The sequence below is a fragment of the Athene cunicularia genome, unplaced genomic scaffold, assembly GCF_003259725.1.
Source record: "Athene cunicularia isolate RWA unplaced genomic scaffold, athCun1 SCF_1, whole genome shotgun sequence".
Taxonomy (NCBI): domain Eukaryota; kingdom Metazoa; phylum Chordata; class Aves; order Strigiformes; family Strigidae; genus Athene; species Athene cunicularia.
In genome coordinates, this window is record NW_020799155.1 from 2,178,047 (window position 1) to 2,205,531 (window position 27,485).

The 27,485-nt window shown below is 38.3% G+C and overlaps 1 protein-coding gene across 1 annotated transcript; it reads left to right on the forward strand.

Moving 5' to 3' along the window:
- Nucleotides 1-309: 309 nt before the first annotated feature.
- Nucleotides 310-27,144, forward strand: MGAT4D (MGAT4 family member D). Its single transcript, XM_026866997.1, has 14 exons — nucleotides 310-467; nucleotides 3,998-4,138; nucleotides 6,024-6,157; nucleotides 8,328-8,374; nucleotides 10,802-10,915; nucleotides 12,212-12,287; nucleotides 15,777-15,888; nucleotides 16,760-16,890; nucleotides 20,634-20,741; nucleotides 21,617-21,810; nucleotides 23,750-23,828; nucleotides 23,949-24,027; nucleotides 26,332-26,444; nucleotides 27,069-27,144. The coding sequence occupies exons 1-14, from the start codon at nucleotides 320-322 to the stop codon at nucleotides 27,093-27,095; spliced, it is 1,503 nt and encodes a 500-aa protein (XP_026722798.1). The 5' UTR covers nucleotides 310-319; the 3' UTR covers nucleotides 27,096-27,144.
- The last annotated feature ends 341 nt before the right edge of the window (nucleotides 27,145-27,485 follow it).

Consider the following 27,485-nt stretch of genomic DNA (forward strand, 5'->3'; position numbering starts at 1 on the left):
ATGCAGTGAAAAATGTTGTTGGCTTTACTGGACAGCACCTTCCCCTGCAACTCATAATCTTTCACGGACTTTTTCCTTATTATGGGTGTCATGTTCTTGTTCTTGTCTTGAATTGCAAGCTCCCTGAACTCTCCTTCTTAATACTCTCCCAGACTTCTTTATTCCATGAGTAAGCTTTGAGCAGCCTCTTTTATTAATGTTTATACACTTCTGGTCATATCTTCTTCTGGTCCATCTCCTGTTCTTAAACTTTCTCTTTATTCCATCATATAATTCACCTCTTTGAAATTATGTTCTCATTGCAGGAAATGACTTTGACATGTACCAAAGCCAGTTTCTGGAACTTCGGCAAAGACTATTGCATGCTGAAAAGGAAAATAAAAAAAGATCAGAGGAACTGACCCATGCCCTAGATGAAATTAAACATGTAGTTGCAAAAAGAATGAACTCGACAACAAATCATACAGGTTAGTCTATATAAAAATGTACCGTGTTAACAGTTCAGAGTTTGATGTGCTCATTTCTTTATCACTGGCACAGGGAGAAAAATCATTGGTTTGATTCTATTAGCATTAGGCAGAAGTTTTACATTTAAAAAATTGTGAGGAAGTAATCTGTAGACTCTCTTTAAATAGGCTTGATTAGTAGCTAAACTAAGGAGAGAAAAAAAAGGGGACACAATAGACTGCAGTTGTGTCGTAGTTGCAAAGCTGTACATATGGCTAATCGAGTTTCTTACAGTGCTTATCCCTCTTTGGTGCCAGCTACAGAGCACTGAATAAGCTATTTTTACCAGCTTTGGCTATGCCACCACATTCTGATAAATACTAGGGCTGTGTCTATGCTGGGAGGCAGGTACCTCAGATGTTCCGCAGTCCTGGTCCTTCTCCTGCCCAGGTGGAGTGACTTTTTGCGAGGGGATGTTTTGGCCATGAGTGTTCTGCCATCCTGCCAGCAGACCCCAGGCACCAAGGTGCATGTGGAGGGTGCGCAGTCTCACGTCAGCAGCCACACCACATGCAGCCGGCTGCTTGCCTGAACCCAGGAGCTGAGAAGTCCTGTGAGGTCTTGCTGGTTAGATACAGCCTAAGAATGTTTCTTCTAGAATTTATTTTTATCTTGCAAGTAGTGTGTTAATAATCTGAAAGAAATGTGAATGCTTGTAAGTGATGCCAGTTAAAGAAAACCTTTGGGGGGTGATTTCTCTGCCTTTTGTTTTTTAAGAGGGACGCCAACATGCAATGAAGTTCAGTGATCTGCCTTCTTCCCATTGTTTAATTAAACTTCTTATTTATTTAAAAAGATATTATCTGTATCCTTGCCTTACAGACTGTTGTGCATCCCCATTTACCTGCACACTGTAGTTGCATACAATAAATTAGACAGTTTGGTTCTAAAAAAGAAATGATGTAGTAGTGCAGGATGTGCCTTGCTCCCTGTTCAGATTGGAAGAGCTACTTCTCTGGGGAGAGGAGGAAAACTAGAAGGGGCATCTCTGTGCTGGAAGCATTCCACAACACACCCCGACATCAAAATGAGTCTGGATGCTACTGAAAACTACTTTTAAAAAATCCCTATTAGCATTCAGTACAGCAGACTGGTATCAGATTAAAATAGGGAATTAAACGGGACTGTTACCGGGGAAGAAGAAACAAGGTGGATTCTTGCTTTGTGTAGTCAGCTTCATTTCTTACCCTGTTCTTCCCCACCTCCTTTTGTCTGTTTATTCAATATTAATTCAGTGGAACTGTTCAGACGCATATAAACAAATGCTTGAGTGTTGGCAGGGTTGTGGCCTTACAAGCTGTAGAATAGAGACCATGTTGTCAGCTACCACTAGCACCACGCACTGTGGACAAAGAGTTACTGCCTAATGCACATAAGAGCAGTAGAGGAGAGTGTGACTCCCCTTTCTCTCTGCTCTTCATTCTTATTGGAGCCAGCTGAGTATCAGAAAGTATTAAAGCTGGCAGTTCACAGGATTCAAAGCAGAAATTTCTTAAAATCACTGAATAGTTTTCCTTTTATTTTGACTTAACCTTTCTGTTCCCCATTCCAGCCAAGTTTTATTCTACAACAAAAATGAAAAGGTTTATTGTATGCAGTACAACTCAAGTCCCTTGCCCAACCCTTGATAGGTACTACTTCCAAATAAAAATGAGAAGTCCTTGAAAAGTTATGAAGGTGGTTTAAATAAAACCAAAGTTTCTATGCAGCAAAATTCCAGTATATTCAATGGCAAAATGGGGTGGGAGAAATTGGGGGTCTCTTTCATACACAAATGTCTGGACATATATATATTTATGTATGTATGTTTGTGGGTTTTTTTATAAAAACTTTTCTGTAGAGTGAGGAATCTCTGTTGAATCCTAGCTTTTAGTGGGAATATCTTTTGGAAGTTGAAAAACTTCAAACATAGTGCCCATTCAGTAAGCCTCTGTCTTCCTTGATCTAAGCTGAGTGAATAAAGCTGATGGTGGTCATTTGTAAGACTTTAAAAAGTAAACAGTAACTTTGAAGGGTGGTAAATGTGGGGAGTTATCTTAATTTCATTTCTTCAGAAAAATAACTTTTCATCTAAGTCAATAAAGTTTCTGTTGTTTTGCTGACTGTGAAACTGTGAGTTGTCAAGTTCCCTGCAGCTCAGCAGGCTGTTAACATGATTTTGTTGGCTAAAACTAATTGAGGTGTTGTTCTGATATCTTGAAGTGCCCTAGCACAGGCTCTTTGCACAACTGATAAAGTGTCTGGAGGAGGCACGCACTGACCTATGAATTACCTTAGATAAACTCATAGGAGCGTTATTTTTCTTTCAGAGCAAAAAGACATACACATTGTAGGTAGCTAGTAGGGTATAGAAAAATTCAGCAACAGAGAATGACAGACAAAATTCTGGTAGGAGAGACATACGCCACCTTTGTCAGGAAAGCAAGATTTAAGCCTTTAGACAACTGGTAAATAAAGTATGGAGTGATCTTCAGGTATTTCCAAGCAGTTTTCTTAAATATTAGAAATACCATTCTTCATAAATGTAGTCTTCATTTTAATCCATTCAAATACCTTTTTTAAAATTGCATGGTGCATATCATTTGTGCCCCCATTAGTGTCTTGCATTATGCATGATTTTTTTTTTTTTTTTTTTTTTTCAAGCCTGTAACTGATTTTGTAATGATTTTAGAACTAAGTTGTTCAAGTTTTTGTTACGTTTATTTTAAAGAATTTTTACCACCACTGTAACATTCAGGAATGTTTATATCAAGGAAGATAAATTAGTAAATTAATGGTTTCTGGGGTTTATATTGCTTATTTAAAAAAATAGGATTATTTTTATAAGGTCACATTTGAGTTATTTCAACATAAATATTATTTTTGTCTTTATTTTAAACTAGTAAAAAACCCCAAATATTCTCCACTTTCCTCGTTACTACTACAGTCTTGTTTCTCTAATCGTTTGTAAAGGCCTGGATCTAGCTGTCCTTTTTGCAACAGGACTTTATATAACCTGAGAACTTCTGTCTGAGCCATGAAAACCACCATGTGTTACATTTTGGAGAAAGCATTTAAGTTTATTGTGTGGTTAAGAAAACTATTAATCAGAATCTGTGTTTCTTTTCATTTAAAAAGTTCCTTGCCAATTGGGCAAAATTCAAACTATTTCCTGCTGATTTTAGTAAAATAACCTCTTAGTGTGTTCTAAGATGGCTCCATCCTGTGACTGTTGAAGCACAGGGAAATGCAGGTGGAGCTCCCAGGACGTTCAGGCTTGGAGCTCTGCACCGTTGCCTGGGTGGGGACCTTGTACTGGGCGATTCTCACATTATTGCCACAGGAGGGTAAATATATATATGTCATGCAGTCACTTCTGGGGAATCATTCTGACTGAGCAATATTGTACGTGGTAGTTGCTAACATTCAGCTGAGAAAAACAGTTCAAGTAATAGGCTTCACTGCTGGCTTTTTAATTTACATGTATATGTGGGTTTGTTTTTTCTTTAAGATGATATGAAGTGGAAAGCCTTAAACGTCACCAGAAAACTCCCTGTGCATCTTACAAACATGTACTACTATCTACCTCACCTTCGAGAGTATGAAGATGCCATTTTTCCAAATGTTATTTTTGGGCAACAGAGAACTGGAGGTAGGAAATGAAGTTTGGCTTATATTTTCTGTATGTTTATACGTTACATTAAATTCTAGCAATGAAGCCTACTCAAAGTTCAGAGTGAGTTTTCTCCCTAAACTTTATAATGTTGCCAAACTGAATAACTTCTAATGAGTATGGCAAAAGCACTTTTACCTTGCCCATCCCAGTTTCAAGTCTTAACCCCAAAATATTCTGATAAACTTTCTCAAATATCAACAAAACAGAGTCGTAATTGAAAAACAATACTATTTTCTGTTTTAGTCATATATTCACATGACTAAGATGCGTTAACTGTGTTTTTTTCCTCAAAAATTAGTATGAATGAAGAAGCTGAAGAGGACAATTTATAATGCACTCAGTTTGCTAAAGTCAGAAGCAAATGGAAAGGTGATGTGGGCATTTAAAGGATAGTAATAAATCTTCAACTGTAACTTTTTCATCCACATGAGAAATCAGCTGATATCTGCACAAATCATAATGAATTCCAGAGAACTATAATACAAATTATAGTTACATTTCTTCTAACTGTCATGTTATAGGTAAAAAGAACATTCACAAGCTGTAAGCAAACAAGGAACCAGTCAACCATTTTGCTGGGTCTTGTATTTTGCTGAAATTTTGACTTTTCTCATAGCTAAAAAACCACCTTGGCCATGCCCATGACAATGGATAATTTTCTACAGTCTTCTCAGCAGGTGCAGTTGTAGCGGTGTGATCTAGTGCTGTAGTTCTCACTGGAGTGCCCATACATCAGTGTCAGTCTGCAAAAGACCAGAAGCTGTCAGCAAAATGATTTGGAAAAGACCCTCAGAAGACCAGATACATTCACAAGCAAGGGTGGGAAAAAAAGGACAGGGGAAAAAAAAAAAAAAAAAAGAACTAAGGAAAGAATGCTTCATGTTTGATTTTCATTTATTTGTACTTGAAAATCACAATAGCAGACTGCAGTTTAACAAGTACAGGTTGACCTTCAGCGTGTAAAACCAAACAAAACTTCAGTGGTTCAGCAGGATGTGTGCTGGGAAGGAACCTGGGAACTTAATAATTTTTGAGCTGACATTGGCACAGATCATGAAGTCTGGAGCAAGTCACTAACTCACTCCTTTCCTTCAAAATCTGCTGCTTCTTTACCAGCCTCATGAGGCTTTGGTGAATAGGAATCATATGCAAGGGCTAAGAATTCCACAGGTTTACTGAGCTATATTAGGTCACTGGTTTAGGTAATGCCCATACCCATGAAAAAAGACGTCCTGCTTACAATCTAATGATGTGATGCAGCACAGATTTGCTACGGGTGGAGTCTTTGTCAGAGACTATTTCAATTCCTTGTCTCTTAACAACAACAATGTCTAAGTTCCTTTCTTCTTCTTATTGATTATGCTGAGAGTCACTGTTTCCTATCAATTAAGGAATTGTTCAGGAAGATTTTTGAGTTGGATTCCTTTCTGAGGTACACAGTGCTCACCTCCTGTGCAAACTGCCTCACTAAAGCAGTGTTGGTTTAACTTCTACTACTCAGATCTCCATACCAAGAGCTAGCACTTATTTTGCAATACCCACTTTTGAAACTCAATAGCAGATACCTATGTGTTTGCCAGAGGGAGTAATATCTCCAGGTACTCAAATGCTGACAGTCTACACAGTCTAGGCCTGGTGCTTATAATACAGACACAGGTGCCTGTAACCTAAACTTTGCTGGAGCATCTCTCCTTCCAGGTAGTAAAGCAAATGCTGTCACAGTGCTATAGGAATATAAACTGTATAGGAATATAAACTGTTACCAAGTCTCATGGTCACATTGAATCAAAATGAAAATGTAATTTCAGTTTCCCTTTACCTGGCTTAAAGTTACGTGGCTTCTGGACTTCTTTCCTTGCAGTCTCACTGGTGATGGGTATTCCCACTGTGAAAAGGGAAAAGCAACATTATCTGATTAATACACTGCATTCCTTACTGTACGAATTTTCTGAAGAGCAAAAGAACGACTGTGTAATAATCATCTTTATAGCAGAGGTAAGTTTGCATGGAAAAGTGCAGTATGCTGATAGACAATATGGAGGTTTATGTCTTTGTGTAATAGTGTAGGACAGGCAGCAAAATCCTCTTAGCTAGGCTTTTGGGAGGGATTTCTTCAGGGCTGGAGGAGATTGTGAGCAGTTAGTCCTTCAGTGCTAATATGTGGAAAAAAGCCATGTAACTCGGACATTTGAAGGATAAAAAGTCATATTACATTTACAAACACAGCTGTAAGTCAGATTTTCAAATAAAACCATATGAACTCATTATTTATCTCTGAAAGTAAAGCATTCTACAGGAAAGAAATGGAAATCCTCCACAGAAAAGTTCCATAGAACTTGAAAAAAGTAAACTTAGTCTAACAAAAGTTCAGATTATTTATCTGCTGTTCTTACATATCTTGCAAAGCACCTTGACATGCTGGAGCCTTGCCTTCTGCATGTGTATTGGCATTTCTTGTGAAAAAGAAAACTGTTCAGAGTCTTGAACAGTTCCACGTTTGGGAAAGTAAACAGTGCTCACGGTAAAACGTTAGGGGTAAATGATTTTATTTCTCATTCCAAAATGTCTTTATCACATTAGAAAAAAGCTACAGAAGGCAATTAGCTACTGATAGTTAGTTGCAGGTAAAAAGACCATGCAATTATTCACACTTCATATTTATTCTTCATATTTCTTTGGCCTTCCATAACCAACATTAAATTTCATACATGCATTCATTAACAGTTAAAGTTAGTTTTTTTCGTTCAGTGATCACTTAGAGCAGCTTTTGCAGCTGTAATACTGTCAAACAGAACGTAGTTCACTTTACTAAGTTAGGTCGTGACTTCCACTTTTCTGTTTGGATCACAACGGTAAGTAGATAGACCCAATTTTACTGGCTGGAGTTCCTCTTTAGCATAATTTTCAGAACCCAACCTTTTTTTACAGTTGCTGTTTCCCAGTGAGGAGCCCTGGCGATGATGAGCTTTGCCTAGCTGCCACTCTGATAACCCTTTTACTACAGGGCTTCAGAGAGTTCTTTGAGTTTTTAAGGGTTAACTTTTGAATAGTACAGTTTCCCACTGTGGACAGTCCTAACATGGCACTTTTAATAAACAGTAGCTTTGGTTGTAGTAATAGTCCATTTCAGCCAATTTAGGATTAAACTGCTGTTGGAAGGATCAGCCTCTCCCCTTTCTCCCATCCCCAGAGTCACGTTCTTGCAGCTTCCAGTTTTCAGCCATGCAGTAAATTAGAGCAGGTTGATTGTGTGATATGAGAGGTGATAAGAACATTTAATTAGGAGAGGAGGGCAGGTGTGTTCACTGGTCATGAATCCACACCTTCCTTTTTCCCACAAAGTTCCAGAAGATCAAGTTAAATGTTTACATCAGGAGTTAAGTCAGAGTAACTTATTGACTGCGAGTTGCAAAGTTGTTGGTACGTTTTTCTTATCACAGTTCCTTACCACTTCACATTGGTTTTGCTTATTACAAATTTAATACATAGCTGATAATAATTATTTGTGTATTTAAAAAAAAAATAATCTGAACTGCTAAGGCAGGTAATTGTACTGCTTTGAAAATCACATCCATAAAACTTAGCACTCTTTAATATAGTTAACATGTGTTTTGCACACTAAAACTGCTGCTTTTATGAACAGCAGCAATGAATACATATGTCCTAAAAATTTCCACACTAAGAGCCTTATGTTTGTTATATTAAGAAGAAACTCTAAATAAAAATTTTAAGTATCGCTTAGAAAATTTAGAAAATTTTGCCTAGGTGTCTTTTCTCAACAGCCTCAGGCCTCTTTTGTGATTTTTGGACGATTAACCTGAAACAGCTCTTTTTAGTGCCAGTGATATGACTGTGCTTTTCTGCTATAACTGAAAGCTGTAGAACAGATTTTGATGCAGAAAATAGCCTGGCCTCCTGCAGAAGCACTGAAAAAACAAAATACAGAAACAAAATTCAGTTCTACTTTCAACTACATTGAAAGTTCAGTTGGCTTGAAAACTCTGTACCGTCCTTTAGTAAAAATGCTGCTGTAACATATTGCTTTTGTTTGGAATGAAAAGAATTAGAGCATGAAAATGAAAAGCTTGCATATAAATATCCCCTACAAAATGTTGCTTAATACAAAAATGGGTGACTTGACACGAAACTCCCTTCTTTCCTTTAGGTGAATGCAGAATATGTTAACAGTGTTGCAGAAAGTGTTAAAACTAGGTAAGTCCTATGGAGTATGACACCCAACAGCTAGTAAACACATTTTGAGCTTTTATGGAAACAATTAGAGCATTTCAGCAATAAATTACAACTCTACCATACTGATACAGAGCGCTGCTAAGAAATGAGGAAAAGGTGCACTCTTTATGTCTTAACACACTGTGAAATTCAGAGCAGAAGGATGTATATCGGTTTATTTTCCTTTTCTTATTTCATAAATATGCTTTAACTAATCAGGCAAGGTCTCAGTTTACGCCTCTGGTAAATATTTACTTCAACCCAAGTCTTTTTCCCATGAAGTTAATGATGCAATTCAAGGCACCTGAGCCTACATGTGTTAGGTCCCCACCGGCTTCACAGCCCTGCAGTGTATTCTGATGTCTGTCATGTTTTCTAGGTGTCTTTGTTTCTCCATTTGCCTCTTCTTCATGAAGGCAATGGCGTTTGGACAGCAATGGGATTATACTGATAATGTTAAATACTATTATATGATGGGTAATATGAGATGGGTGTTCATTCTTTGCCGTGTCAAATCAGTGTAAGATCTATCTATGAATAAAGGCTTGTTTTCCCACTTCAGTTTTGCTTGCTCTTTCCATTCTTTCCCACAGATAGATGTTTACAGCATCATGTGCATGCTAAAAACCTGAAAGCAGCTTAAAAAGAGTAACTACTAAACTAAAATATTTGGGAAAAAATTATACACTCACTGGAGATTTATTTTGTCTTACAAAAGCTGCTTCCTGAAAAATGGTATAGTGTAGTATAGCAGTGTCACTGTCACAAAACAGGTAAGGCTAGAGGCCCTGAAGCACAGCTGTGTGAAAGAAGCAAGAGATGACACCTGCATTGTGCTGCAGTACTGGTGTCGCTAGTTTCTTTGACATGCAACCTTGTTTGTGAATTGGTTACTCTGGCAGAACCCCACTTTGGCCAGTATTTGAAGTGAAACAGCCTTTCCCCTCTCTCCTTCTTTAAAATGACTACAGGAGAGCTCTCAAACTTTCTATAAATGTTTTGTTGGAATTACAGAATCATTTAGGCTGGAAAAGAGCTTTAAGATCATCGTGTCCAACCTAACCTACCTAAGTCCACAGCTAAACCATGTGCCACATCCACAGGTCTTTCAAATACCCCCAGGGATGGTGACTCAACCACTTCCCTGGGCAGCCTGTTCCAATGCTTGATAACCCTTTCAGTGAAGAAATTTTTCCTAATACACAATCACCAGAATTTTTCCTAATACTCAATCACCAAAATTTTTCCTAATACCCAGTCGAAACCTTCCCTGGCACAACTTGAGGCTGTTTCCTCTTGTCCTGTCACTTGTTACTTGGGAAAAGAGACTGACACCCACCCAAAACAAAATGAAAAATTGAACAAGATCCCTGGAGAGGTTGCCCTTTTCCTTCACTTCTGAGGCTTTTCTGCGTGTCATGCTCCACACAAGGGTTTCCCAGACTGTATTTAAGGTGCAGGTTTCCCCCAGAAGGCTCCCCGAGCTGAGCTTGCTAGCTGATAGCAATAGCTGCCTGCCTCCAGGGGGTTTAGCTCAGCAAGAAGGGGCAGTCCTCCTCAATCCTGGGCAGCACCATCAAGGTACATTACATACAGCAGCTTAAGCACTTAGAGGATTTTTATGATTTCTTTATTGAAAAAATTCCTGCAGAGTAGAGTCAGTCTTACACAGTAAGATTGAGATTCATTTTCATATGCTTATAGAATGCTGTGCTTGATTTTCAATGTTAGCTTTCTTTCATTAGTCATAGGAAATGGGGAACTTAGTTCTGAAAACTCCTTATTTCAGTGATCCTATACCTATTAAAAAATGAAGAATTTTTTATTTTTTTAATTGATGTATTCTGGAGGAAGAGGGTCATTTGACTTCCAGGTTTGGCTCCCAAAGTTGGTTACATATATTTTTTTTAATGGCTTTTAAAAGGAAAAATGTAGTTCTTGGAGCAGAGACTAGACCCAGACTCCCTGTACTAAACCCCCTACTCCAGGACAGTGTTATTTTTGGCGAGAATTTAAAATTAGATGAAGTGTAAGGAAGCTAGGAGCTCTCACGCAAGGGGGAACAGTTGTGTGTAGCTCTAGATAGTGTATTTGTGAATTACTGCTGCATTTTGGCAACCATCTCATGATTATGAGTAAGAATCTGCAGATGCAGGAGGGGCAGGGTTTCTGAAACACACTTCTCTTCAGTATTTTCTGTGACTTTGATGAGTTACAGTCCTGTCTGTACTGATGGTTGTCAAAGATCCCTTCTCAGTTCCTAATTTACAACCTGTATGACTTAGTTTCTTTGCTGGAGTTGTGAATTCCACTTACGGAGGAGCAGACCTAACTCTGGGAATCTGCTGTCTGTGGTCGCCCTCAAAAGTCTTTTTGAGGAATGGGGTCTCATTAAGCTTCTCTTCACAGCTTCCCCAGAGAAATCCAGTCTGGAGTCCTAGAGGTTATTTCTCCTCCTGCTTCTTATTATCCAGATCTTTCCAACCTGAAGCAAACATTTGGAGATTCGGAGGACAGAGTAAGGTAAGATAGCTTTATAAAACCTAAGAACTTTTGCTAAGAGTATAAAACAGAACCTTCTGCAAAAGTCAGCATTGTTTGAGCTGATAATGGGTTTGTATTTCAAAGCTAATGGACCTCAAGTGTACCTTTTAAAAAAACATTATTACATAAGGAGATCTCGAGAAAAGCTATGCTGCACCTCAGCTTCAGGGTTCCTTTGGGTCTTGACTCTAGGCATCCCACAGGTTTTAAACCAGATGGATCATGCCAAGAGATGATAATAGGTTAGATGAGCTGTCGTGAAGTTAAAAATAGGAAAATATATGACAGGTAAGGGAGGGGCTCAGTGAACACACAAAGGAAACCCCATGCGGCTCGGTAACTCGTAACAACTGCTGTGGGTTTAATTAATGACCTAACTTTTGGTGACCATGGGCTACTATTAATAGTATATCCTAACCGGTGATTTCATTCGCTCGTGTGCCCAAAATTCACTGAGATAGAAATGATAACCTAACAAAATTGATCTGTTGGAGGAAAGTAATTTTCTTTTGATCAACAATAACTAATTTATCAGAAGTTACCCCAACAGCGCAGCAAGAGAGCTGCAGTACTGAGAGTTTAGGCTGAAGGAAATCAACAGACAGGCAGTTTATATATACAATAAGCATGTATATTCGGTTTATAGATAAACCTCATATCTTTCAGAACATAAACATGTATACGTACTTAGTCTAAAGTTTCAAATATGATTAAATTTGAATCAGATAGGCTCTCATTAATTAAACACTGATAAATTACACTCTAGTCTTTTAGCACTGATTATAAAACATCAGCTTCATCCTCTGGTAAAATCAGAGACTATACTTTGTAGAAAAAAATCTGTGTTTACATTTAACTTGAAAATGAAGTTTATCATCCTGTTTTCTGTGCTGTTCATCAGTAAAAGCATTTAATTTTCGATCTTTAATCACTGGGTGTTGATCTCTACTGTTCATAATATAATGAGTAGAATCTTGAAGACGTGTGATGTGAATATACTTGTTAGACATTTTGTTTCAGGCTGCATTGATACAGATCAGATTTTTTTTGCTTAGTTAATGTTAACTTTTATAGGAAAGTAAAATTATTTACAAATGTTTACACTGATTATAGAGGAATTTTTATTCACTTAATGATAAGTTGGAATACTCAATGTTACAATTTTACTATAGAGAAAAAAACCTTCAGAGCATTAGAAATGCCTTTATTATAGAAATAACTCTTGCAACCCCCCCTGAAAAAAAAAACTTATCAGAATTTGCTGCTTGTGTTTAGGTGGAGAACTAAACAGAATTTGGATTATAGCTTTTTAATGCTATATGCCCAGCCTAAGGGAACATTGTATTTACAGGTATGTTCACATTATCATTAAGTAGCTGCAATACATCCGTACTGATTATTAGCTTTGGCAATTTAAATTTGTTTCAAAGGCCTCAATATAAATAGCAATCTGTTGTCATGTTCTGTGTATTTTGATTGTTATCTTTGCAAGCATCCACGTATTTCTGTGTTTATATACATCTTGCAGGCAGGTATTATTTGATTAAATTAATCTGTACCTTCCTGTCATTTGTGAGGTTGAATAACAAGGTAACTGAAGCATGAAACCCTTATTTGATTAGGTTGAGAAAGTCAACTTGATGTCTTTTCACTTGGTGCAGCAAGACAGAATAGTGCTTGTAGGTCAAAGTTATATTCCAGATCACAATGAACCAAAAAAACTCCTACAGATAGGGAAATATATCTCTATAGTGATACTGGAGATGAGGTTAAACTGCAAGTTGGTACAGATCCTAAATTCTCTAGAAGATTTAGAGTGTTAGACTTTAAGAAGATCCCCATGCATTCAGGCTTAGGTTTAGCCATCATTCTAGATTTGTGCTCATTGTACTCCATAGAGACGCTAATGACCACCAGAGATTCCAAAATTTATCACAACTGTTCAGTAATGGAACAGATCCATAAAATTTCATGTGGCTTGTTAAAAAAAAAAAAAAAAAAAGGCATTTTGCTTATTTTGCTTAGTTCTTAGTTTTCCTGGATCTTCTCCTACTTGAACAGGCCTCAGACTCTGTGTCACAGTACATCATGAGATTCCCAGAAGCAGGAGAAAGGCAAGAGCAGGCATCTCGTGAAGTTCTTGTCAGCATTTAACACAAATGCATTTGAGCTGAGCTACTCAAGTGTCTATGCTCTGTTCTCAGATTTGGTATAGGCGCTCAGAAGACAGAGGGACAAAGAAAAATGCTGTCTCTCGAACAGTTAAGGTTTACTGGAAAATGCAGTATTTTCTTGTGACTTTTGTATATTTTTAAGAACACTACCCAAGCTTACCAAGTCTACCAAGTGCACTAGAGCATTAAGACATGGGAAACATGACAAAGGGAGATGTTAAGCATGCTGCCAGACACTGAATGTCCCTTTCTATTATAAAGTTCTCTAAGCATTTATGTTTGCATGGAAATGACTTAGGTATTTGTATTTTTAAAGGAATTAGAGAATTTATGTTTTCTTATCTGAGACATTATGTAAAAACTAAACTGTGTTATTCAAAGCAAAGCCTGTATTGTAATGGTCTGGTGGTAGTTATGGCTGCATTCAGAATTTTCTTAGAAGGAAACTCTGCTTTCCTCATACTTAGTATAACCATACTTAGATATACTTAGTATATCCACTTCTTCATTTGTGTGTCCAGTCTGCAGCTGCTTCTGTAGCACAGATGCTGATCTGCCCAGAAAATACTCTGTAGAATATAGGAACATATACTGCCATAAAGTTAGTTATGATCTCCCTCCATTTGGAAGCCTTGTGTTAATGGAAAGCAAATAACTTAAAAACCCCTTTCCTCAGCCTGGTACAAAGATTTACTACTCATCTTAGGGACATTTGAACTAGCTTAGATTTTATTTACTGTTTTGTCAGGAACAGTATCTTTTGGGTGACTGATATTAACTTCTGAATTTTGAAAGAAGATAAGCATACATAATTAGTCTTGATGTCTGCAGAACAGTTGATGTCGTGAGTCAGACAAGATCTCTGCTGAATAAACACATAAACACTCATTCTAGGATACTGCTGGATCAGGATGTAAGCAAGTAGGTTTATGAAGTCCACTGAAGTTAACTGGGTTACACTGTGGATGAACTTTACCTACTGATTAAACATAATCTTTGAAAAAGGCCAATGAATCTCATCAGTCATTGCATCTCTCCTACTTTGCCTGTCTTCTTTCGTTTTCCTGAACCAGCTACTTCTTTTTTTGGTCTTTTTTTTTTTTGTGAAGTTTTCTTAATCAATAAAACCCTAAGAGAACTTGAAATAACTTGTTTCCACTTTCACGATACTTCCTGGAGTCCACCAGAGCCCCTCGAGACTCCTGTAATAACGTCAGAGAGAAGAAAATGGGATCTCAACATAGCCATAAAACCAGGCATTTGAATCCCAGCCTAGTAGTGAGGACATGCATTTCTTCTTTGTGTCCATGTAGACTTCATTTATTCTGAAGTAATTAAATATTTCAAGTCTGAAACCATCTGAAAGAAACCCAGATACAGCAGTTTGAGGGAATTCTTTTCTACTAGCCCTCAGTTAAACCAAAAAATGAAACATTAAATAAATATTTTAAAATCTTCAGTTAAAATATGTTATAAACGTCAAACTTAGTTAACTGAAATACTGCTATGTTTTTTTTTTCACCTCATGAGATTTTTCCTTGTGGAGGCTGGGGGAGCTTTGTGATAACATATATGCATATACTGGTAATATATTTTTTTTTTTTTTTTTTTTTTTTTCTCATAGCACTAATTTTCTATCTATTTAGCTTTCTGAATCAGATTCCAGCTCCACTCTGGCTCCACCAGGGCCAGTGAAGTACAGCAGTAAGATCAAATTAACCGTGTCATTACACTGCACCCCAACAGCATTTTCCTGAAGGCTTAGCCTCCTCTTCCTGCATTTTTCACACCCATACTGTATTCAAACCCTGAATAACTTGCTCCTTAATTATTTCTGGAATTTGATTATTTCCTTTGTGTCATTACCTCTAAACTCCATGTTTGGCCTCATTATCCTCAGCTTTAGTAACTGGGACAGCTTCTGGCTTTTCAGATCCCCCATTCTTCTCTGGAAGTCATGCAAAAATGCAGCCAAGGCTTTTCCCATTTCCTTGATGGATGTCAGTCTCCTTCTCAAGTATCCTTTAGCTGGCTTTACTGCTGTATTCGGTGTCAGCCTTTACAACACCTGGAAAGCTCTCTGTATTCCTGTCATTCAGCGTGATTCACAGCATGTTCCTTCTTTCATGACTAGCATTCCCTGAAACAACTTGCTTTCTATTAGCGCCTCAGTAACCATCCATTCTTCTCAGTCACCTTTTAGGTATGACAAAGTCTGCCCAGGCTACTCTACAGAACTTTTAGCCATCTGCTTTAGATGCCTCTTTTTTTTCACACAATTTGCTTATCAGTGCTTATGGAACTTCAGTACAAACTGTCTACTGTCTTCTTCTTCAACCTCTATCTTTTTGCTTAATGTTTTCCTTTAAGTGAGATCTCTTTAAGGTAGGGAGTCCTTCTTTCTCAAAAAAGTAAGAAGCACTCATCATGTTATACTCACTCCTGTAAATAAATAAATAATGAATAATACTGAAACATATGTAGATATATGTAGAAGTTTAGAGCAATCCACTGTAGTTTGGCACAGCTTCAGTACATCCTGTACAGCAGTCAAATGCAATGCAGTTATCACTTATGTGTGGCAACATCACCATCCCCTCTGCAAGCAACAAAATGACCATTTGCCTTCTCTTTTCTTGTTGCTTCCCCCCCTCCCCCCCCCCAAGCTGGAAGATGACATTATAGCCAAACCTGATTATATTCAAAGAATAAAAAACTTTGCTGCTGAACAGTCCCAAGAATGGATGATTCTCGAGTTCTCCCAGCTTGGATTTATTGGTAAGTATTAAGACCTCAATTGGATTTGGAGCTGTGTAGGTGGAGTAGGTCTCTCAGAAATACATTTCAAAGGATGGAAGGACTTACAGAACAAAACTTCCTTGGTTCTCTAGGAAAGCTCCCACTGAAAGTCTTTCACTTTTTGTGCTCTTTTTAATGCAGAGTCTCCCTAGCATAGGATTTAGTAGTTGGGTTCCCGTAAGAAGCAAATTGTTCCACCTCAGGCCTGTAGCATGTAGTCTTTTCAAGAATGGAATTTGAACAAAAATTTTTCCTTTCCTTTGTTGTGCAGAATATGCGTCCCATATCACAGGGAAGTTTTTTAATTATTTTTGGTAGCAAGTTTCTTTTTATATTTTTTCTTTGGTTCTAATATAATTTACTTGTGATAACACCTTATAAGTGTTAGGTCAAACCCAGAAATCTCACAAAATCTCCTAGTACAAATAGCAAGAGAACTAAATGAACAGTGATAGCATTTTAAAACCAACATTTTTCATACCTAGATCTTAATTTAAAGATATTCAATATAGTATTGCCAGTGAAATTTCATGTCTACAATTTTGAGGAATTATTCAGACTTCATTTCACCTGACACACTGATACAGGTGACCGGGAAATTTGTGTTTGAAACTAGGATATAACTGCACTGGTTGACTTTGTGAAAATATCTCCAGTCATGGGCTGGAAATCTCCTCAAAAGCCCAGCAAGCTGGAGGATAAGCAAGTTTCCAGAGTTGGAGTCTGTGTGAAATTTTCACTAAATATCAGAATTATATACGTGTGTTTAAGGCTGGAATAAACATAAATCTGGTGATTTTTGTACAGCAATAAAAATATCTGAATATGCAACTTCTTGTCTTGCTTTCAGGAAAATTGTTTAAATCAGAAGATTTGCCACTTATAGTGGAATTTTTTCTCATGTTCTATAAAGATAAGCCCATAGACTGGCTTATAGACCATCTGCTCTGGGTTAAAGTGTGCAATCCGGAAAAGGATGCAGTAAGTATGTCTATGAATTTATGAACTTAAGTAATATTCAAACAGTCTCAGTGACAAAATAATTTAGTTTCGAAAAAATGAGTCTCAAACCTGACTTATTTTGTGGGGAAAGAGCTGCTGTGGATCTGCAAGTGTGACACTGTGTTTGAGCCTATTAGGGCATATGGAGAGGCCTGACTCACAGAAATTCAGATTTACACACCAGAGCTGTCTCAGAACACAGGCAGTGCAAGCTCATATCTTCCTGCAACTGGTCACACAGGCAACCCTGCAGCACCAAAGAAAATTTTGAATATATAAACCTGTGTGGACTACCACCTCTTGTAACCTTCTGCTGACCTTCTAATATGGAAGTCAGTAAAGCATACAGTTTTACAATCACAGTTGTTCTGAATTTTGCATACCAATTCCTTTCTTTCAGGAAACAGAACTTAAGTTTTTTGGTTTAAATCTTTTACTACCTGTGAAAAAAAATGACTGCCTGAAAAAAAAAATGCAGGGAAACGTGTAAATCAAGCACACTAAATGATATTTTTCACTGAAAATGAAAGAAACAGTTGTGTTTGAATTGCAAAAGGTGCCATTTCTAGTACTGCAGGTGAGGCCAATTATATGTTAAATATTTCTTTATGTCCTTTTGCATTCTTTCTCTCACCATCTTTGGTGCTGGTCACTACTCAAACTCTTCTTCTATAACAGAATGTGCCATGGGGGACTGACCAGAATTTCTGCTCCTTCTCGGTTTTTAAGGGTCAAGAGTTTTATTTTATTAGTGTAGCTCGTCCCCACTCCAGGTGTTCGCACATGTTACTTCTGTGTTGGTAAAGAAGGAAGAAGAGACAAAAAGAAGTTGTGCAGAGTAGGAGATTGAGGGTAGCAGAACAAACAAGCTTCAGGTTTTACCGTGTAGCAGGGGTGACTCCTGGGGATAGCAGAAGGTCCCTGGTTGTACACTTAATAATGCTACTCAGGAGTCTTGATTCCGACTTCATACAGATAGGAGTGAGCCTCAAGTACCTCTGATTTTGGTTCTTGCCTGCCTGTGATAACAGAAGAAAAAAAAGATACAATTATATTAACATTACCCACTCCAGATCTAACATGTGCCAACTTCCATTTGATAGGTGAAGGATTTTACTTTGATTTTTTTAAATGACTGTTCTAGCTTCTAATACCTGATTCATATCTAAAACGAAGCTGTGTTCCTGAAAGGCAGGCAGGCAGCTCATGCGAGTCTGCTCTGGCCAAGCCAAAGCAGAGCAGTGTCAGGGAGTTTCTAGTGACTTTCACTTCTGCAATTGCAATTTCAATTGCTGTGGGTAGCAAAAACGTATTGTGACAAGTCAGTCTCACACCACGCTTGGGTGGGAATGACCAGAGGCATGACCTGTTGGGACTGTTCATAAGAATGCAGAAAATGGAGGCTGGGAGAAGGAGAGGGGTCCCAGCTGCTCCTCCTTAGTTTGGCAAATTAAAGCAGTGGACTTTCCTACAGGCACCAGAGAGGGCAAGCTGACAGAAATCCTCACGCTTTTACCTTTCCAAGCAATTAAGAGTATCACTAAGTGATCACACACTATGCTTCATGGGAGTGTCAATGGGGCACCTGTTTGTGGCTTTTATGTGCCATCCTGTGGTGATGGGTGTTTGGCACATGTTCTCAGCCTGGGCTGAGTATTAACATACCAAGATTCAGCTATATCTGCTCACTGAGTTGGAAAAGACAGTTCGTGATGGTCAGAGCCATCAGATCTCTGCGTGGTTCAGAAAATTCATCATGTTTATCTCCTGTGAACCATCATCCAGTTCTGGGGTGCCCAGGACAAAAAAAGACATGGACCTGTTAGGGCAGGTGCAGGGGAGGGACAACTCTTCTACAAAGAAAGGCTGAGAGAGTTGTGGCTGTTCAGCCTGGAGAGAAGGCTCTGGGAGACTGTATTGCAGCCTTTCAGTACTTAAAGGGGGCTTATAAGAAAGATGGAGAGAGAGACTTTTTGCCAGAGCCTGTCATGACAGGTCAAGGGGCAACAGTCTTAAATTGAAAGACAGTAGATTTAGATTGGTCATAAGAAAGGAATTTTTTTACAGTAAGGGTGGTGAGGCCCTGGCACAGGTTGCCCAGAGAAGCTGTGGCTGCCCCCTCCCTGGAAGGGTTCCAGGCCAGGTTGGACGGGGCTTTGGGCAACCTGGGCTAGTGGAAGGTGTCCCTGCCCATGGCAGGGGGGTTGGGACTACATGGTCTTTAAGGTCCCTTCCAACCCAAACCATTCTGTGGTTCTGTGATCATATGCAGTGGCATGTATCTATCAGTTGTAGCCCCTGAGACTAGAAGGCTGCAAAAAATGGGAGGCCTGACTCAGTAAGGAGCCTTATCTCACTTTCTGCAAAAATGACCACACTAGTCCTGTGCTACTGATTATTCTCAGCTGCTACCATAAGTAGCTCTTTTGGTAGTTCTGCCATAGCATAGAAGGAGACATGCTAGAGACCACATTATTATGGGGGATGCACTACACATCCTGTCAGTAGAAAGATCACAGATTTTTTTTTTAAATTATTTTTTTCTAGCAAAATTATAGTTTGCTTTTCAAAGAAACAGCTGCCAATAAATCAATTTGCATGTGTTGTGCTTTTACCTTGTTTTGCTGAACATCTGCTGTGGACACAGTTCTTTTTATAGCCTTCCAGATGGTTTTGAACTTTTAATTAGTACTGTGGAAACTATAAATCCTCCATGAGTTTTGGTTTTTAAGCCAGCTCAGTGAAGACTTTATCACTTCTAGCTTTAGAAGGCTTTGATATAGTTTATGTAACATTTTTTTTTTAATAGAACTGAAAGCACTTGATTGAAGAGGTAAACACATTATTGTCTCAAATCTAAAGATGTGAGGCCTGAGATACAGAGAAGTTAAATGAACTTTGAAACTCATACAATCATTCTGTGGCAGAACCAAGAGTAAGCCCCAGGGAGCCTCATTTTACCTCTTTGGTCTGTTCTATGCCATTATGCTTCATTATGTCTCATTAATTGTTGTAGCAGGTTTGCTTCATTATATCAAACTATGATGCTCTATAGATACAGAGCAAAAATTACATTTAAAGAAGTAATTTTCTATCATTCAAAAATCAAGAAACTCAGAAATTAGTACCAATTACAGTTATTTAATTCCCTGGTATATGTCATGTCAAAAAGTGTACTAAACTGGAAAATCAGGATTGAAATAAAGTATCTAAGGGCTTTATGTATGTATAAATGATACATAACTTACAGTATAGTACATTGTAAGCCTCTCAAACATAGCAGAAGGAGCCAAAATGATAAAGATTGCAATGTAACCAGAATCTATCTCAAGGTCAGTTTTGCTCAGAAGAGTTTAATTAGAATAATATGGCAAGGCCAGAAGTTGAAATGAAAATTGGCAGAAACATTTTAAAAAAATCAATCCGTTTCAGATTTGAGTCTGATTTTGTCATTCTGAGGTATGATTGATGATATGCAGTGCAGAAATCCCTATAATTAGTGGTGGTTGAGCCTTCAAGTCTGCTTAGCACCACGAGTGGAATTATGAGTTTAGGTCTAGGAATAGTGTATTTGAAATAGTGACTGTTAATCTAAGGATTACTCATTTAAATATGGATAAAAAACTTGGACCCATACCCTCAAATATGTAATTGCCTTACGGAACTTAGTTTCTCTCACCTTTATTTAAATAAAACTTCACTTCCTTTTACTTTCTTTCCAGATACATTGTGAAAAGGAGAAGGCAAAGTTACGTATCCGTGCTAAACCATCTCTCTTTCAGCATGTGGGAACTTACTCATCGTTAGCTGGGAAGATACAGAATTTGAAAGTAAGAAATTAATACCATATTTGTAAATTGTATGTTTGTGTTCTGACTTGTTTCTCAAATCAGTTTCAAGGATTGCATCTTTGGCATTAGATGGCATTTCCATATCCAAGAACGCTGGTTTACAGATTTGGGGGAGAATATTGATCTGGCATCTAAAGTGCAGGTGGAGCACGCTGCTTCCGCACAAACATCTTTGAATCTCTAATCAGCACACTTGTAGCAGTCAGAGTAGCATTTCATGGCATGTAGGAACCCTCTTCACAGCACGAGGTTCCTTGTGCTCTGAACTGTACAAATACAGCTATGATGGTTTGTTTGGGCGAATAGTCCATAATCCTAATATGAGGGACTATTAAGAAGGTACACGAGTAGGAAAGGATATGGCTATCGTGATGGCCATAGATTTTTAGGGAGAGTTTGGAGGGCTAACAGTGGATCCACCACGTAGCTGATAAGGACGAGAGCAATGAAGCACCAGACTTCAGGGATGTCCTGATGGCACCATTTAGACTAGTCGTGAGATCATTTGAATTGCTGTATTGGATCAGACTAGAGGTTCATGTAGCCTTTAGCAGAGACCAGTATCAGATGTCCTGGCAGAAGCCAGAGTGGACAACTATGAAATAGCCTACTGTGGAGAAGTTTATTTTTAAATCTAGGCAACTGAGAAATAGTCAGTACAGCTCTGTCTACAAACTGTATCGTTGAGTCTCAGTGATTACACTGAATGAATATTCTGTTTCTATTAGATAGTGTAATTTTTGACACTGAGGTAATTATTTTGTGGAATAGCTTCCTGTAATAATTCAAGCTATTGGAGCACTTTTTTTTTTTTTAATTGTATGAATGAAATTACATTTCTTTATATCCAACAGGATAAAGATTTTGGCAAGAATGTGCTCCATAAAGCACATAACAATCCACCTGCAAAAGTGGATACAAGCCTAAGAATATATCAGAAATATACCTTGGAAAAAGTTTATAAAGGAAAAGACTATCTTTGGGCTTCAGCTCCGGTGGCAGGGGACTACATCAGTTTCACTTTTTTAAATCCCCTAAAAGTTGAAAAGTAAGTATTACCTGATAGGGAATATGGAAGCCTACATATATCCAGTTTGGAAATGATTGAGTCTGTTCAAAATCACCAGTGCTCAACTGTTCACATAAACCATAGCCTCGTTACTGACAAAAAGTCCATGATTTTCTATTTGTCTGCTCCCCTTCTTAAATTTCTCTCCTGAAATACATTTCTTCCTTGGTAATTTGAGAGCTTCTTAAACATTTTTCCTTTTATTTCTTCAGTTAAATATTTTGCATTCTCGTATGATAATTCTCAAAGGAATTTGTTTTTAACTAATTAATTCCATTAGTGGAGTCAGTGAAAGCTTTATTTCTATAGTTGTCAACAGAAAGGGTGTTTGCATTATGTCAAGTTAAAGGCCATGTCCTAGACCAGACATGTATCAGTGTAAGTGAAAGCAAAGAGAAAATATCACCACTGTGAGGAAATTATGAAAAGTAAATTAATAAAGGTGGGATTCAGTGGAAGATTCAGAGTATTGAGCCATTGTCCGTGCTGAGAGCTTGAACACTTGGGTCACAGGCAGTCTTCCAGCTTCACATGTTTGGATCTACGGCCAAGCCCTGCCTTGAAGGTTTTTCTCATTCTAAAAGATGAAAAACTATCTTCTCTGTTTTCAAATCAACTTGGTCATCTTTGTAAAGAAGAGACACCTGTATCTTAAGACAGAGAAGTGCTTGTGTTTTTAAGAACGACTCATTCTGTGACCAGAATAAATTGAGTTTGGTACCTAAAGAAGTAGTCCTGCCTAGTTCAGCCAAGTTTCTTCTTCTCTCTCTGTCAGATGGAAAACCAGATCTGAGTTAAAACTAACCTAGCAAGAAATACGGTTCCAGGACACTGTCTCTGACACAAATTGCTATAATTACCATACCTCTGTAAGGATATTCAGAGACAAAACTCGTTCAGTGTTGTTACATTTCCTCCTAAAACTGGTCTTAAAACTAGGAGACTTCAATTTCTGCAAAGATTGTTGATTTCTCATCTAGGAAAAAAAAAAATCTAAGAAAGGAAGTCTAAATCTCCATTTAGTGAGCTGCACTAAATTACAGTTGTTATAATAAACACTGGTGTTCTGTGATCAGCACTGTTAATTAACTGGTTTATGCTTTAGGAAACTTGGGTAGCCTATATTTCTGCATTTTCCTGTTACTGGGGAGCTGGACTGGATGAAGCTAGCTTACATATGGTATGGCCTAATGGTTGGTCCCAGCCCCATCATATCACTCATCTGTGAAAATGTAGAGTTAGTCCTATAATATTTGGTGGTCTTGAGTTTGGATTGTTTGATACCAAAGGAGGGAGGTTGATGCTTTAAATTTCCTTAGCTCTATTTGGATCTAAAAGCCTAAGAACTCTAATGCCAGAAATTTAAAAACAAACAGGGATTTATTAGGTTTTTTTAAAATCTCATAGGTGGTTTTGCTTGGATTTTTGCTTTGACAGTGCTGTTGCTCATTGGCTATAATGGAGATTATTTAGAAGCACCTGAATTGATCAGTATTGATAAAAGGGGGATTCTTTTGCCGTGTAGCATATGGTCTAGTGGAAACAGGGATTTTTGCTGCCATGGCATTCTAGAAGCTGATCTTACCTCAGTGATAGGAACAGATGAGAGGGCAGATCTTCTTTAGCCACTTAAATCTAGAAAGTTAATTTATTTGGAACTTGAACACTGAAAAGGGGAAACACTTGCACTCATGGCTTCAGAGCAGGATGGTTTTGATGCTTGTTCTGTTTAAAATAAAAAGCCTCTAGTATGGTTTGGTCACACCTTCGAAAATTTCAATGCCTATTTCTGTTCTTCATAGCCCACAACTAATTAAAGAAAAGGTATTCGAAAATTTCCTTCAAAACTGGAAAGAATTACTTCCCTAGAATTTTATAAAGTATAAAATATCTGGAAATAATGTACCTTTATCATCAGGTACTTCTTCAGAAGTGGAAACATGGAGCACCCTGGTGATAAACTGTTTAACACTACCGTGGAAGTGATGCCAGCTGCTGTAAGTGTCTCATTTCCAACTGTAATACACAGTGCTATTTCATATTAAAAATTATGTTCAGCATAAAATGTCATGCCCTAGAAAATATTTCTGGAGATATTATTGTTTTATTTTCTACAGGAAATGTTAAGAAAAGAACTGGTTGAAAATGGAAGTAAATTTAACTACCCAGCAACCAAAGATGGATATTTAAAAATAGGTAAATTGTTTATTGTCACTTCAATTTTGTTCTTATGTATAAAATGTTTCTGCATTTGAGAATTTCATTAACTCTGTAATAAATACAACATTCTGAGGTGAGCTAGTAAGGAAAAGAAACCCTTTGCAGTAGTGCATATTATAGTATATGACGTCTGACCAATTACTATCTTTTTTTAATAATGAAGAAGCCTACCAGCAGTTGCAAAAGCCAAGGCAGCTAATTAGAAGAAAAACTGCAAGGTCTTAATAGGATGTGTTTGGTTTGTGTGGCAAGGTTTTGGTAGCAAGGGGGGGTTACAGGGGTGGCTTCTGTGAGAAGCTGCCAGAGGTTTCCCCAGTGTCTGCTGGAGCCAACGCCAACCGGCTCCAAGACGGACCCACCACTGGCCAAGGCCGAGCCCATCAGCGATGGTGGTAGCACCTCTGGGGTAATGTATTTAAGAAGGGGAAAAAACCCCAAGACTGCATAATGGCAACTGCAGCTGGTGAAAGGAGTGAGAATATGTGAGAGCAACCACTGTGCAGACCCCGAGGCCAGTGCCGAAGGAGGGGAGGAGGAGCTCCAGGCCCGGAGCAGAGATTCCCCTGCAGCCCGTGGGGCAGCCCGTGGTGAGGCAGCTGTGCCCTGCACCCACGGAGGTTGTGATGGAGCAGAGACCCACCTGCAGCCCGGGGACGGCCCCACGCCAGAGCAGGGGGATGTGCCCGAAGGAGGCTGTGACCCCGAGGGAAGCCCACGCTGGAGCGGGCTCCTGGCAGGACCTGTGGGCCTGTGGGGAACCCACACTGGAGCCATCTTTTCCTGAAGGACTGCACCTCTTTGTGAAGAAGTTTATGAAGAGCTGCAGCCCGTGGGAACGACTCACATTGGAGAAGTTCATGAGGACTGTGTCCCGTGGGAGGGACCCCACGATGGAGCAAGGGAGGAGTGTGAGCAGCCCTCCCCCTGAGGAGGAAGGAGTGGCAGAGACAACGGGTGATGGACTGACCACAACCCCCATCTCCTGCCCTCCTGTGCCACTGGAGGGAGGAGGTAGAGATATCGGGAGTAAAGTTTAGCCTGAGAAGAAGGGAGAGGTGGAGGGGAGGGTGTTTTTAAGATTTGGTTTTATTTCTCATTATCCTACTCCAATTTGATTGGTAATAAATTAATTTTTTTTCCCCAAGTCAAGTCTGTTTTGCCCGTGATGGTAAATGGTGAGTGATCTCCCTGTCCTTATCTCAACCCATGAGCTTTTCATCGTATTTTCTCTCCCCTGTCCAGCTGAGGAAGGGATCAGTAGCGCGGCTTTGGTGGGCACCTGGTGTCCAGCCAGGGTCAACCCACCACAATGGATAATTGGTTCTGGTTTGGATTTTGCAGTCTTAGCTGCAGGCAGAGGTTTCTTACGACAGCATTGACTTGTACTCTGACCTGAAATGAAGATGAAGCATAACTCAGTGCACCTTCCCGCGTCTTGTCCCACCCCTGCTTTTCTTCTTCCTTCCTCAGGGTGGCGTGTGACCACTCTTATGTGAACTGCGGATTCTCCACATCCTTGTCAAGGCCTGGTTTCTACTCTTACCTAAACTAAAATGCCACTATGTGAACAAAAATAGGCTAGTGGGAGATGCGATTTCCTTGCCACTTTCTTCTGTCTCTTCTACCACCTAATTGCTCCCCTCTCCCACAGAACCACTTTCCGCCTCACCAATACTTCTTGTTTTCTTTGGTTTGCACCTCTCTTCCACATCCTCCTGGCTGTTTTGTCCTAATTAGAGATCCAGTCTGAAATGCTGTCAAATCACAGTTGCACATGCAAGTTGATAGGAAATGAATATCATACATGAGATGAATGGTTTTCATTTGTCTGCAGTGATTTGATGCCAGTTTACAAGTCAGTTAAAAAGCATTGAACTAGTGAAGAAATGTATCAGAATTAGTCCATGATTCCTAATATATCTTTTCTGAAATAATCATACTGCTCAGAAAAGCTGGTTTAGATTATTTGACATGACCATGTGTGCCATATGTATATGGTCACAACTAACATATTTATTTTTTAACATTTGTAGCAATACGTTCTTCAATTTCTTGTATTCTTCTCCAGCTCATAGTTGCTGTAACTGAAGGAATTAATCCTTGTTTATAACTGTACCTTTCAGTTATCATTTAACCATTTCCCAAAGATTTTTTGTTTCCTAATGTTGTATCCCTGGAGTTAATTTAGAATTTGTAATTTAGAGCTTTGCATAAGTTCCTTTAGAAATGTATTTAATTCTAATATATCTTTGTATGGGCCTTCTTTTATTTTTTATTTAGGGGCTTTTGAAAATGGAATTGCAGAAGGCAGTATCAATCAGTCAATAGGAAAAATACAGGCTATTCGTTTATCAGTCAATTCTGATTCTCCTGTTTGGGCAATACTTAGTGAGGTAAGCATGTTAATAAAAGAAATTTAATTAAAGCTTTATTAAATGAGTTTCAGTTCTTCCTACCAAAAAGTATTGATAATAATTAATTTTTATTTAATTTTGAATGGAATTTTGTGTGGAAAAACAGAAGTGGAGAATTATAATTAATTATTCAGGGGAGAAGTTAAATTTACTTCATAGAAGAAATGCTGGAAATTCTCAAATGGGATGATTCTCCATTTCTGCAGTGCTGTTTAGACACCAGAATTTGAGTCATGATAAACAAACCAACCAAAGAAGACAGGGAAGCTTTCCTATTTTTTTTTTTTCAGTCATCATCTTGGATATTAATTGTAAGATGCAAACATTTTCAGATGAACATGTGATGTTTTTATTCTTCAAGTTTCTCCCAAGTGTCTGAATGTGTGTGAACCCATCTTTTAAATGTACTGTAACCCTATAGTCTGAATTGGTCTCTTATAAGGCCTGTTTCACTTGCCATTCAAAGCAGAAATTATTCAGCAGAAGTCACTGAAGAGAATTACTACAGCCTTAAACTATTGCCATAGTTGGAAGGAGGGAGAAGTTGTGTCTTGGGCAATGCTTCTACAGATTTTAGAAAGTAATATATTTTGTTTTTTTCAGGTACTTATCCAGACATCTGAAAACTGAAAAAAACCCCAATTTTTGACGTGTCACTGTTACAGACTGATTGAAAGCGAGGTTAACAGCAACAAAAATGTGGCTGGGTAAAAAGAACAAATCCAAATCCATTTAATGCTTAATACTGTGTATTAGGAAAGAGTTGAGATAACTATTAAATCTTTATACAAAGAATATTAAAAGCTGTAAAGAACCCGATTATGTTAGTAATTTCTATAAAATGTTCTTGAGTAAGGTGTCATATATAAAAATCTCACCTTAGCTTGGCAGCATTCAAATATATATTATTATAAATATTTGGTAAGGAGTTACAGGCTATCTCAGGGACTAAAGCACAGAAGTATAAGTTTCACCAGAAATACAGGCATGTTTGAAAAATACTGAGGACACAGTTTTCAA

Coding starts and splice junctions, on each gene's coding strand:
- MGAT4D (XM_026866997.1), top strand. CDS start 320: ATGTACCAAAGCCAGTTTCTGGAACTTCGGCAAAGACTATTGCATGCT. Junction 6,158..8,327: donor TAATCATCTTTATAGCAGAG/GTAAGTTTGCAT, acceptor TCTTTCCTTTAG/GTGAATGCAGAATATGTTAA. Junction 23,829..23,948: donor TGGAAGTGATGCCAGCTGCT/GTAAGTGTCTCA, acceptor TATTTTCTACAG/GAAATGTTAAGAAAAGAACT.